This window comes from Salarias fasciatus, chromosome 9, assembly GCF_902148845.1.
Source record: "Salarias fasciatus chromosome 9, fSalaFa1.1, whole genome shotgun sequence".
NCBI lineage: Eukaryota > Metazoa > Chordata > Actinopteri > Blenniiformes > Blenniidae > Salarias > Salarias fasciatus.
Genome location: NC_043753.1, coordinates 21,022,708 through 21,035,846, shown reverse-complemented (window position 1 = coordinate 21,035,846; position 13,139 = coordinate 21,022,708). Strand labels below are relative to the sequence as shown.

The 13,139-nt window shown below is 48.3% G+C and overlaps 1 protein-coding gene across 17 annotated transcripts in view; it reads right to left on the bottom strand.

Moving 5' to 3' along the window:
* Positions 1 to 13,139, bottom strand: part of abi1a (abl-interactor 1a) — a 35,019-nt gene that overhangs the window by 13,894 nt on the left and 7,986 nt on the right. For all 17 annotated transcript variants that reach the window (XM_030099317.1, XM_030099318.1, XM_030099321.1 and 14 more), the window contains exons 2-3: positions 12,486 to 12,653; positions 126 to 302 (exon numbers count right to left, since the gene is read on the bottom strand). In XM_030099317.1, the coding sequence (XP_029955177.1) occupies positions 126 to 302; positions 12,486 to 12,653 (345 nt within the window). The remainder of the gene's footprint in view (positions 1 to 125; positions 303 to 12,485; positions 12,654 to 13,139) is intronic.

The window sequence follows — 13,139 nt, the reverse complement described above, 5'->3', positions numbered from 1 at the left end:
GGCTGGCAAGAGAGCAAAGAGAAGCAGGAGGAGGAGGAGGAAGAGGAGGAGGAAGAGGAGGAGGGGGATCAGATCTAGAACAAGGAAGAGGGAAAACAACACTGAAAAGCCCGGATCCGGCTCACCTTCACTCCGTGGCCGACGTCGTCCAGCACGGTGTAGTCGATGGGCTTCCTGATGTACCTGACCGGCCGCTCCATGTTCGCCGGCGCGATGATCTTGTGAGTCCTCGCCGTGTTCTTGTTGGTGGTCAGGATCCCGATCTCTCGCCGGGCCACCTTCTCTTTATGGATGTCCACCGTCTGTTTGGGGTGACAGGAGGGGGGGCGGTGAGACTCTGGGACTGGATGGAGCTGTCATACAGCAGCTTGAGATCGTTTAATTAAATCAGGAGGTTGTGATTTCTGTCACTGGGGACTTAATGGTTTCAGAGGAACCCGGAGCATGCAAATAAAACCGAGGATGAAGAACCAAACACACGATGTGTGAACGTGCTTCTCTTCAATTAATGCTGTTAAGATGCAGCAATTTTATAAGAAAACACAAGACTTTGTATAATATATCACCGGGACAGGGAAGGTGCAAGTTACAAAGGAAAGGCATTAATATTTTACAACAAAATTAACTTGAATCATATTTTGACAAATTCCTGTTTTCGGCGCCTCTCATTAGTTTCTGCTGGTGACAAATTAATTATTCATGCTTCTGAAGCTCCAGACAGTTTTCTTACTGAGTTTACACCACCGTTTGAAACACTATCCAGTCCTCTGCATGAGAGCTACGAAGCTGTGAAGATTTATAAACGTGGAAAAAGTTTGAGATGCAATGATCTTTGGAACTCTATTACAGATTTATCGTGACTTAAGAGATCATTATTATTGAAATATCTTTTTTCGGCATTGGTACGAATGATCTCTAATGTCCAACAGACTGTGAGCACGAGGACTCGAGGTTCTCTGCCTCCATAAAATGTGACCCTTTCCAGCTTTAATCAGGACAAATGACAGGACAGCCGAGCAGGGAACCCTCCCAGCGAGCCCAGGAGCAGCTGCCCTTCCTCTGGGAGATGAAAGGCCGCAATGTCTGCGGCGGTCTCTCGCAGAGGGGAAGGAGGCAGCGCTCAGCGCCAACAAGAGATTCCTTTCATGCCGCGGAGATCTGGAGCCGGACTCTCAATCCTGTACTGTTTGACTGAATGGCCGACTCAGCCTTCAAGTGTCACTCGTCCCAGGAGTTGTGGGAAGCGAGGAACACTGGGTCATCTCCGAACGGCGTCCAATCGAAAACTGAACTCTGACGTGATACGAGCCTGAGAGCTGGAGCGTCGATGGGGACTCGACTGCCGCTGGACACAGAAGGCGACAGGAAAGCGGATTGTTCGAAATTAAAGGGAGGGGGAAAAAAAAAAAAAGAGGGAAATCAATATTTCATAACAGGCAAAGTTGCTCATACATAATTGCTCCCAGAGAGACTTCCCTTACAAAGGGGAAACATCCGTTCTGTTCCAGTGCCCCGTACTGTCTGTTTGAATTACGAGAGATGGCAGGGAGACGACCACAGTCGTCTTTTCTAACCTGAGCTCGGCTTCCAGAGCACGAGAGGCTCTTAAAATAAAAAATACGGCACTGCGAACGGCCAGCGTTAACCAGAACCAATCCGCGTTTGTGCCAACGGCCGGACTCCGCAGACCTCTTGGATATAATTCCCCAAACTGCGAGCTGTCAAGTGTCGTGATCATCTGGAAACAACTGGGCCAAAAACTAATCAGTCCTTTTGGCTTTCATTTGCGGGGCTCCGTGATTGGCTGGATGGAGCCGGACAGACAAAAGGAGCAGCGAGAAGCAGGAGGAGGGAATGGTTTTAATCTCATTTCACCTCATTATCGCCCGGCTTACTGACCTCCATTCACCGTCAATAGGAGCGAGATCATAAGCGCGGGACGTGGTTACGGGGCGCCGGGGGGGATGGCGTGTTTCCGTCCGGCCAGCCTGGGGGTTATGGCTCCTCATCGGAAAGCCAAAAGCGTTTTTACATCGGTTTTGGAACTGTTGATGACAATAAAGCTCTGCAGCTAACTAAAGATAACGATATTCGTACAACTTGTCCAGTTGTCTTTCTGGTGCCTGAACACAATCTGAGCCACACATAGCCTTTTACTGGAAAAAGCAGTAAATTTCCAAAATGCAAAAAAGTCTTTATTTACATTTCTGAACATCGACTTGCCGGCATAGTCCTGTTTAGCCACAAGTTAGCTTTAAAACAAGCCAAAGATTCAACAGCACTGAACACAGAATCTGAACTTTTTATGTCCCATAATGAAATATTTTACACAATAAAAAAAGACAAAGTCTTAACACAAACATAAGAAAAATCTGAAAGCCAGAATGGCAAAGGGCCACTGAAAGAAAGAACTTATGTACAAACTTATGTAAGAACGAACCATGTACAAACCTATTCTACTGCAAGATGAAGCAGCCTGTGTAATAAATACAACTGATTATAAGAAATTATACTGACTGTTTCATGTAGTTTTCTAATCTAAATGTAGAGAAATTCTAACGGCTGTGGCTGAGGGGACCTGCAGCATTCAGGATGTCTCTGTTCACATGTGTGGGTTTTTTTTTTTTTGTTTTTTTTTCCAATGAAAGACTTTGACAAGTAAGTGGAAGTACAAAAAAAAGATGTTTTATTTCCCTCTTTTAAATTGTGGATCTCTATAATAAGACGCTGTGGGGAAGTGAGCACTGAGACGAGACACAGAAAAAGTTTCTTCTTACGCCGCAGAGAAAAAGTTTTCCTGAACGAGAGAGAGCGGCTGGCCTGACCTTATCAGAGAAAACAGGGTGAACGGTAATCATAGCAGCTGGCAGGGAGGAAGTGAGTCCAAGTTCATCTCTTCCTGTGTGTCAAGAAAACAGCCCCTGCTGCAGCCGCGCACACTGACGGGGTGAGGGCGGTTCTCGGTTCTGACGCCGCCTTCTTTTGCCAAAACTTCCACACAGCGAGAGTCGCGCGCCCCGTCGGGATCGCAGGGCTAATCCCCCCACTGCTGTCCGGAGAACGTTAAAGGGAGCTGGGTTTAAAAAAAAAAAAAAAAAAATGCAAAAGGTCTAAGTAGAAAAGCCCGTTCTGCCTCAGTCCCAGCAGGGGGGCTTCAATCTGAGCGACGGCTACTTAATAGCCTGTCTCTTCCCCGGGCGGAGAGTGCAAACACTGTCACTGACTCCCCGGCTGGCTCTGAGAGGTGTTTACTTGATCCCGGCGGTCCATCTGCCGGCCGGAGAGACGCCGGAGTCTGAACGCTTCTCGACAGAGTGGAAGGTGGAGGATTCAGACAGCCTCTCAGCCTCTGTCACCCATATGCTCTTTCCTCACAACACAGCCGTTTTTGGCTCTGGCGTTTAGCTTATCCATCAGCTACGGGCTTTCAGGATTTAAAGTGCCCCCACTTCTGCCAGCCTTCCTTTTAATCTGCGCCGCTTTATTTTCATTGAACTCATCGCCGCCCTTTATTCCCCACTTCTTTCTCGGCAGCCTTTTTTATTTTCATCCCCGACTCTTCTCCAAAATCCTCCCACATTCAAAACAGAGTCAATCACCTTCGACAAAGTGTGACCAACTCTGTGAAAGGCTGGAAGTGCTGCCAACACCTTGATCGCCGGCCACATTTTCTCTTCAGAGAGAAGAAACCGACCGGACTTCAGCGAGCAGTGAGTCAGCACCGTGGCGGCCACACTGAGAGGCTCCTGTTTGTGTTGTTAGTGGCAACAAGTGGCACAATATTTATGCCTTATTTATTTATTCTTATGCCAAATCACCGCCGTTTTGGGGGAAAATTAGACATGAAGAATCTGCGGCCCCAATTGGGACTAAAAGTTCCTCTATTTTCAGCGTCTGAACTTCAACGGCCGGGAATCTAACTGACATCATGTCTCAGTGAAACACGGATGGTCAGAAACACGAGAGGTAACTGCTACAGCAAATACGGACAGCAAAGGGGTTTCTTCCATTGTTTATTTGATTTCTGCTATTTTTAGGAAGCTGCCTGGATTAAAAACTTGAAAAACTGGATGTTATAAAAACCAAATGCTGTGGAGTTCACATCTGGTCTCACCTTCCACACAGAGTTCACTCATTTCCAGTAAGAAATATATGAAAAACTTTTACCCTGGATAGTTTCAGAATGTTTTCATGTCTCTTCCAGCTTTTTCATATCTGCATTTAAATCTAAACAGTCCATGAACACAGATATTCAAATGACTACATGAACCTCAGTGTCACACAGATTCACCAAACAGCACGTACAGTGTCTCTTATACAGTAATATCAGTGTAATAAAAATGCTGCAATATCATAACTCAGAAACAACCATTCATTCTTGGTTGTTGTTTTTTGGTCATTGTTCAGTTCTGTAAAACAAATAACCACTGAGGTTAAGATTTATCCCCCTCTGTGTGAAGCAATAGATGGTTCTGGATAATCTTTCAGGAGGAATCCTTTATTCACTCATAAAACGCTTCGTGTCTGAATGATTTCAGGCGTTATTTATAGACTTTCTTCAGGACGTCGAGATCTCGGACTGCTGTGGTTTTAGTCCCTGCTTCGTGTTCGTCTCCGTCGTCCAGACCTCGGGAGACACCGGCTCACACAAGGACAATGACTCAATTCTAAGGTTGACTGAATCTGAGAGACGCACTAAAAGCGGACATGAAAACACAATAATAATTCCCTGAGTGGTCAGAAAGAATAGCGACGCAGAAAGCCCCTCGTATCGGAGCCCACCCCCACTTTCTTAGAGCCTACTTTCTGAGAAATGGCATTGTCTTATCCAGGCCATCGCGGCACGCTGCTCAGACGTTGGGGGGGGGGGGTCAAGCTCGGACCACTTGGAGAAACGGGTCACACACTGACAGAATGCGTCCACCCGGCATCGGCGAAGGGGCATAAAGCTCTCGGCCCGGTGTCACGGCCAATCAAACAGCCCCGGGCGGAATGTGGGAGGCTTGCGCAAACGCAACATGACAACCCACCTCCAGATAGACAAACACGCCGTGTTTTGGAGAGTGAGGTAAGTAGCGACAGACAAAACAGGGAAGGAAAAAAAAGAAAAAAAGATTTAAAAAAAAAAAACCAGCCTCATCTGTGGAGTTTGATATGAAACTGAGGCAGCTGGTTTCACTTCAGCGCTTCGTACGGAGGAGAAAAGAAAACAGCCTCTTCAGCGCTTTGGCAGACCGGCCAACGGGACGATATCCTCCATAAAACACCAGCAGTGCGCGCGCACACACACACAGACACACACACGACTGTATGAGTCCCGTCGGTGCAGACGTAGCGCACACACCACGCTGGGAACGGGACGAACACACCCTGCATACCAGAGTGTTTCTGCTCATGTGTGGCTCGGCAGACCAAACAGCAGCCAATATTTAATGACAGAGTTCAGGGAGAGGAAATGATCGTAACATTCTTTATATGCTGAAGAGTATTTCATTAAACAGACAACTTATTTGCGGCTCGTCCCTGTGAGATCGCACACAGACTATTTTCACGGCCACGATTACGAAATAACTGGTGGGAAAAGAGCTCAGCTGAGACGGATTCATCTCCACAGCAGTCCAGGAATCGGACATTCCAGTTTTGTGGGATTACAAGTACTCTGTTGAACACATTTGAACCTCGACCTCAGGCTTACTGGGGATTGAAGCTTGATCACAGCAGCTAACAGGTGAAGACAGATCAGCGAGGACATGGCTTTGAGTTTAGTCTGCTTGTTTTTTTGGGGTGTTTTCTGAACGCGGATTGCTCCTTCTCGCCTCTTAGCGGCTTTGAACAATCTGTGATGCTTTCAGAGTGTGTTCCAGCAAGTTACCTAATGACCGAGTGCGGAGAGAGTGCCGGAGCGTGCTTTTCGCTGCTCCGCCCACCTCCTCTCAGCCCGCCGGGTCGGCTTCCGCCACAGCCGTTTCCAACATTTCCTAAAATACCCTCCAGACAGAGGAGGCTGCGATAAAATGTGGAAATACAGGCTGGTCAAGAGTTTGAATTGTGTCACGCCATTCACACATTCGGCTTCTGTGATGTGTAATAGTAGATACCGGAGTGGGTTACACCGACTGTTAGAAGCTAATAGAAAGGCAAAACACAAATATTTAAAATGTGTAGTCACTTTTGCGTTTGTGAATATGCAACCTGTTTTTGTATGACATAGAAATTCTTGCATTAGAGATTTTAAAATAAAAAAATGTCAGTTTCTGAAGTTTTAGTGGGTTTATTATACTTTAGGTGTAACTGTTACTATTTCACTAAGCTCCTGTATACTGCAGGAGGTAGCATTAGCATTAGCTCTTAGCCATAGTGCCTCTGCAAATAAACATTAGCTTAGGTTTATAAAACCATTCTCCAGCTACTCTGCTTATTCGGTTGTTTACATATTTTCGTTACTTTCCACTCATGCTACTCCAGAATTTGGAGCGATGTTTTTTTGTTACTCTCAAGGTGCCGTGTGAAAGACGCACTTTTAGGTGAACGGCGAGAAGTCAGCTGTTGGCCCGACTGCTCTGGTCTGCAGCGTCTGTGCCTCTGCAACTGAAACACGTCCGTCTTCAGCCTGGTCTTGTGACGGGGGGAGGGGGCGGGGTTTAACCTTCGGGGAACCACATCCCATGAAGTTCAGGTCACATGTCCGCTCACGCCCTGCGGCGCTGCTGCTGCTGCTGCGTCCTCCGGCTGCGACCGTGTCCAGCTTCATCTGCAAGAGGCGAGCGGTCCAACGCGCCTCTCTGTCCGCTCCGTCTCTCAGCGCGATCACACATCTGAACCCCGCCATCTGCGGAGTCAAACCGTCGCCCCGAGGCCGCTCCTCCGGGCTGTCGGTGCGACACGCGGCATGTCGGAGCCAAAACGAGAGGTCAACGGCCCTCCGGAGCAGTTCTCAGCTCAGCAGCTTCCTGCTCAACGCCCCTCAAAAAGCAGACCTCTCTTGTTTATGTGAAAGCCCATGTGTGTCACACTGCAGCCGGCGGAGGCTGTGATTATTGGACAAGTGTGAAACCACAGCGAGACTACCTCTCACACACACACTCACACCGAACACATTATTAAACAGAGTCAGGACTGCACGCCAAGGTCGGCGCTCTGTTTGCTAACACAGCACATATGGAAAACACCTCGGCCGACTGACTTCCACCCGGCTCGCTTTGGGAAGCGGCCAAACAGCATCCTGAAGTTTACATACAAGCTGAGAGCGTCGGCCCCGGTCCCGATCCGCTCCGGAGTGGAAGGCAGACAAAGACAACAAACAGCCAAACCCAGCTGTCAGACGCCGAGCGTGTTTTCTGTCCGGGGAAGACGGTCTTCTCCAATCGGTCTTGTTTATAAGAAGCTCTGGATTAATTATCTGGGCTGCTTCGACACGAGGAGGGAGCGGCGTGATGATTAGATGAAGCTGCAGACGGTTGTTAGGAGGGGAAGAATGTGGCTGGTAATGGTGAAGGAGCTCTGGGGGGGGCGGAGGAGGGAGCAACCACAGAGCAGAGGAGCTGATGATTCACCGGACAAAGCTCGCTCACCGGTCATCTCACATCGGCACTCGCTCCCCTTTAACCCCAGTCTGGCCGGGACGGAGTCTGGAGGAGCTCGGTGATGCCAGGCCTCCCGGCGAACGGCGCTAAATGATACCAAAAAAAAAACCAATACACCAGATTCTTTCATTCATTTTTAATTTTTTTCTAAAAGGCAACAAATGGAATGATGACGTTTGTAATTAATTATGTTGAACTGAACGCTCATTGATCAAAAATTTTAAAAGAAAACTGAATTCTGTGATGTTCCACTTCATGAGCTGAATCCAAACAGTCCATTCATTGTTTTCTTTGTTCAGTTCAAACAATAAAAGAAGTGAATATTTGCTGCTTTTAGTCTTTTCATAGAATTTTAAATGATCGTCTTTGATGTTTCGCTACAATAAAAACAGAAGAAGTCTTCTGAAAGTGAAATGTGATGCTCTTTGAGCTTGTTAATGTCATTTTCACAAGTTTTCACTCTTTGAAGTTGGGATACTTTTTTCTTTTCATGTAAATAATGCAGTCACACTTTTTCCAAAGAAAGAATAAATTATTTGAAGTGTTTTAAAAAGAAAGAATTAAATCATCCATAATAAATAAAGCTCCACTTTTTCCTGACATTTAAACAGAGCGAGAGGCGGCGGACCACACAGGAACGGCGCCGTAACCCGCCAAGGGACGCATGGCAAATACGTGTGAACATCCGAGAGCGGACAAAGAAAGTCCTGCTATGTCACAGCCGGGCAGGAGGGCGAGAGACCACCAGGAGAGAGGGAGAGAGAGAGAGAGCAGAACACACACCGGGCAGAGGGATCAGCAGGAAGCACCGGCAGCGCTCAGACTCGGGACTATCGGGCTTCATTTCCTGTTTGGAGGGGAGCCAGTCTTCCTCGACGGGAGGTCACAAAGTCACCGCTGCAGTGTGTGTGTGTGTGTGTGTCCCAATGCGCAGGAGCAGAGGCGTCAGAGCACAGAAGCATGCAGCTGTACACCGTCGGAATGAGGACTGGAATGAAAAATAAACCCCAAACAGAGAGATGTGTGCCAAGCGGATTCTCACCAACACAAACTCAATCCTGCTTTATACACAAGCGGCGGCGGCTCGGCCGGCCGGCCTCATGTGATCAGATAAGTATATTGTGTAACTGTAGTAACAGCGACGCAGTGAAGCTCGCAGCTGTGGCACAGTTCAGCAGAGATGCGTGTGTGTGTGTGAGTGTGTGTGTGTGTGTGTGTGTGTGTGTCAGCTGGTTTCTGCTGCCATTGTCGTCCTGCTACACCACTGTGGTCGCCGGGTTCAATCTGCAGCAGGATCACGGCCAAATGTGCCGCTGACGGACACCTCTGGAAGCGCCGCTTTTTCCACAGTCATAAAAACACGCGGATTTGTAAATGGTTGACAAACACAGCGATCAGTCGGTTTACAGCTGGAGGTGAACGTCGACGCTGAGGAGGAGGAAGCACTTCCTTTGCTTTCGACGGTATTTTTAAGACTTCCACTCAGAACTTGCTGAACAGAGTTTCCAGTATTGTTGCTGCAGTGTGAGTCAGTGTGACTTCCCTAACAGGCATGCTGCCATGACTCAAAACCTTCCAGATGACCATCTTTAGAAAAAAAGAACTCAGAATGAAACGCTGAATTTCCTAAAACTGAATGCTGTTAAGTTTCACATTAGAAATGAAGAGTCACATGAACAGGCCTGATCAATAGGTTGAATATGTGTGTTTCCACATGCTGTTTGATTGATTTTTATTGTAACGACATCACAGGCTGAAGACGTGGAGGCACACAGCCCTCCCGTCCCGGGGTGCCACAGGGAGGTTTCTCAAAGCGAGGAGGCACAAAGCGCTCGCTGTTCGCAGCCTCTTAGCAGCCACTTCACACGCAGCTCGAGGTGGAAGCCCCCCGCCAGCTACTGCGCTCTGCCTGCGGCGCCGCAGGGGGACGGCGAACCGGAGCGGGAACGAGCACTGAGACGTGCAAACAAACACCCAACATGAGCACTAAAACGCAGAGAATGACCCTGAACTGGAGCTTCTGAGGGTGATGACAGCACAATGAGTTAAAATTCGACCTTTTTTTCTTTTCCCACTCCTTAATGTCAGGTTGAGACTTCACTGTGTATTTGTCTCTGTGTTGTTTAGCTGAAATTATAATCACTGGCTGGATTCAAAACCACCTGTATGTACTGACAAAACGGAGCATTTTATACAGTCAGCATATTCTGCATCATGCTGAAACAGCCAGAAAAATTTAAAAAAAAAACCCTCTTGTCCATGAGTGGAGGGGTCAGACTATCACAGAGAATAGATCGACCTCAAACTGAATGAATGGACAAACAGTGAAGCGACGCAGCGCTGACAAAACTTTTTAAATGAGTGTTTTTCCTTTTAGTCATCAGTGAAGCAAAATCGTTTCTCACCTAACCTCTAACCTGCGTTGTTTCTTGTCAGGGCGTGACCCTGAGCAGTCAGCGAGGATTTGTCTTCCCTAAGCTTTCAGAAACCTGATTCAGTGAGGAAAAGCTTTAAAGCTTTATATTGCTCAACACAGGAGATGTCATTAAATTCAATTCCATTTGGCTTTATTCATTTCACGCCTTTACATACGAACCATTACGGTGGAATTTTAATGAAGACGTGAGCAATCTGGAAGCGTCTGAAACACAGACGTGCTCAGTCATCAGATTTGTTAAAATGACGGACAAAACTTTGGTTTTTCTGCTGCTCGGAAAAAACCCTGAAAACTCTTCCATTCTTCCACGTGGCTTGAAAGAAGAGCATGAACGACGGTGTTTATGAATGAAGTCGCATTTATTCAACAGCACACACAAAATTCTCACACACACACTGCTTCCTGTGGTTGTGGCCTCCGTGTGCACGAGGGAGACAGAGCGATGTGCTGTCTTCACCGAGCAGACACACCCCGAACGAGGCCAGGCAAAGCCCTCGGAGCTGCTGGTTAGACCAAAGAGAGAGGCGCCGACGCCAGGCCGGCGTCTCACCACACACACGCGCACGCACACACTCGCGCACGCACAGACAAACACACTGTCTGTAAGTGAACCGCGTTCGAAGGCATATCTGGCTTCAGGCGGGGATCAGCTCAGGCTCAAGACAGAAACTGGAGAAAACGAGCACAGACGGCTAAAAAGAACGAATTCTGAGCCGTTTGTTCGTACGTCTCATCGCATCTCGCCGGCACCTGAGGTCATTTCCTTTCTCTTCTCCGGCCGAAGCTCAGAAAGCCCTCTGTGCTCCGGGCTTCCCTCTCCATTACCCATTCAGGAGGAGGCGGCCCGGGCCGGGCCGGGAGGGTTTCCTGCTCATCTCATATCCATGAGCGGCGAGGCCAACGCGATAACGATCCGTCTCGGAACAAGACAGCGGCGGGCGATAACGCAGGCGGAGCTCAACGCTCTGCCTCTTCATTATTAAGAAGAAAGTCACGCTTCGGTGCCTCCGACGCGCCAGGCCCTCGACGCTCCCTCATCCAGGAGCAACAACAAGCAGGCAGACATGGGAAGACGAGGCAGTCTGTGTTCTGCGATGCGCAGAGCTGTGTAATTGTTCCCACTTTTCCCCGAGACAAATCAAGCAAGTGTATCAACAAACCGAGATCAGCGAGGGACTCGCGCAGCTGCAATGACTTCCAGCTGGAAGGAACCGGTGTCGGACGCGACGGCACCTCCCTGCAAACAGCGAGGATGGAGGAAAACGTGTTTGTGGGCCCGTCAGCTGACCTGAAGTGACACAGTTTCAGAGTCCTGGAGGCTTTGCTTTGGCTACAGAAAGCACACGGGCGTGAGCGTCGAGCCGTGACCCCGGGCTGGAATTTCCCGTGCACAAGAAAAGAGAGCGAGAGAGAGCGAGAGGGGGGGGGAGAGAGAGAGTAAACTCCTCACAGTTTACCGGAGGGTTTTCTCCACGTCCCACTGTCTCTCATACGCTTTTCCAGTGTGGCTCGGGGGGTTGTCATGGCGACCGAAGCATGCAATGGCGTCACAGCGACCTTGGCGTCGGCTGAATGCAATTTGCCAGGATATTGACTCAAAACCTGAGTGCAAATACGCCTTTTTTGGTCTTCCTCTCTGCCTTTCTGTGCTTGTCACCATCAATCTTCTCCTTTTTTTTTTTGCCCTCCCTCTGATTTGCTGGTTGTCTTTTTTCCTCGCTCCCTCTCTTATCCTCAAGGCTCGCAAGTCCTCTTTTCCTCCGATACACTGAAAATCTGACCTTCAAGTTTATCTTCAAAGAATTCCTGACACTGGTGAAGCCTCGTCAGAGAGGGAGAGGGAAAAAAAACACACAGACGAGAGACAGGCAAAACTAAAAGGAACTAATCCTTCCGATCCACTTCCGATCGCTGTGAAGCCTCATCTTCAACACTTATTTCACAGGTTTGGATTCACTGCTCTTGTTGGGGCTTTGATGAACGTCTCTGGGTTGTAATCTACGAGATGCCACATGGCTGCACTTCTTGGTTTGATTTGTCTGAGCTCTTAATGCCTTCATTGGATGAGCGGCAGGATTTACCTGCACATGGCGGGAGGAGAAGGTTATAAAGGAATAACTAGCAGTGCTTTCTTGTGTCTGTCTCAAACAGGCGACCAAATGTTTAAAGTATTGTTCTGCTTTAATTCCAGGCGGCTGAGTGGTGCTCTGTCAGCGGCAAATGGAAACGTTTCAGTGTGTTTGAGACAGTCTGACCAAAACAGACCGCCAGTCATTCAGCCGAACACACAGCCAGTCAGGACACCAATACAACCGATGAACCAAGAAAAAGGGACGACGGGTACAAAAGACTCCGTACTGACGGGGAATAAGAGCGCCAGTGTGAAACCCGGAGCAGAGGAGGGAACTGTGGAGCGCCGTTCTTCACAGCTGTACGCTCTGCAGTGTGTCTGTGTGAGTTCTGACCTGAGAGATGTGGTTGATGGAGGACTCCATGCGCCGCAGCTGCGAGGCCTGGATGTCCAGCAGCTGCAGCACGTTGTTGGCTAAGGCATTGATCTGGTAGGCCACGCTGGCCAGGGACTGGGTGGTGTAGGCTTTGGTCTCCTCCAGAGCTTTCCTCTTGTCCTGGGCCTGCGTGCAGAAATCAGAGAGAAGACGAGTCAGAGAGACGAGGCGTATCCCCCGTGTCCGGGCCAGCGGATCCACCGAGACATCCATTGGTCGACCCGGCTCTCATTCCCAGCATACCACGCTCCCTCTGGAGGGATTTCAGATGATGTAACGCGTCCAGCAGCTGCCATGTTGTGGCTCCACAACAGTGTGTGAACAGCTGACGGCATTTGTAAACTAGACAACTTCAGACTGCTTAACGGAACTCACACTCAACACAATCTTTTTTTTTTTTTTAAATATTAATCATGTAGCTGGGAACTTTTAAGCATTTTTTTTTAATTTAGCATACACACACACACACATATATATATATATATATATATATATATATATGTATACATATACATTCAATCAAGTAACTAATCATTAACAAACTTCTGCTGTGCTCATAGAAAAGTTGCCAAACCCCCCAGCAAACTAAACAGTTACTCAGATGTGCTCAAA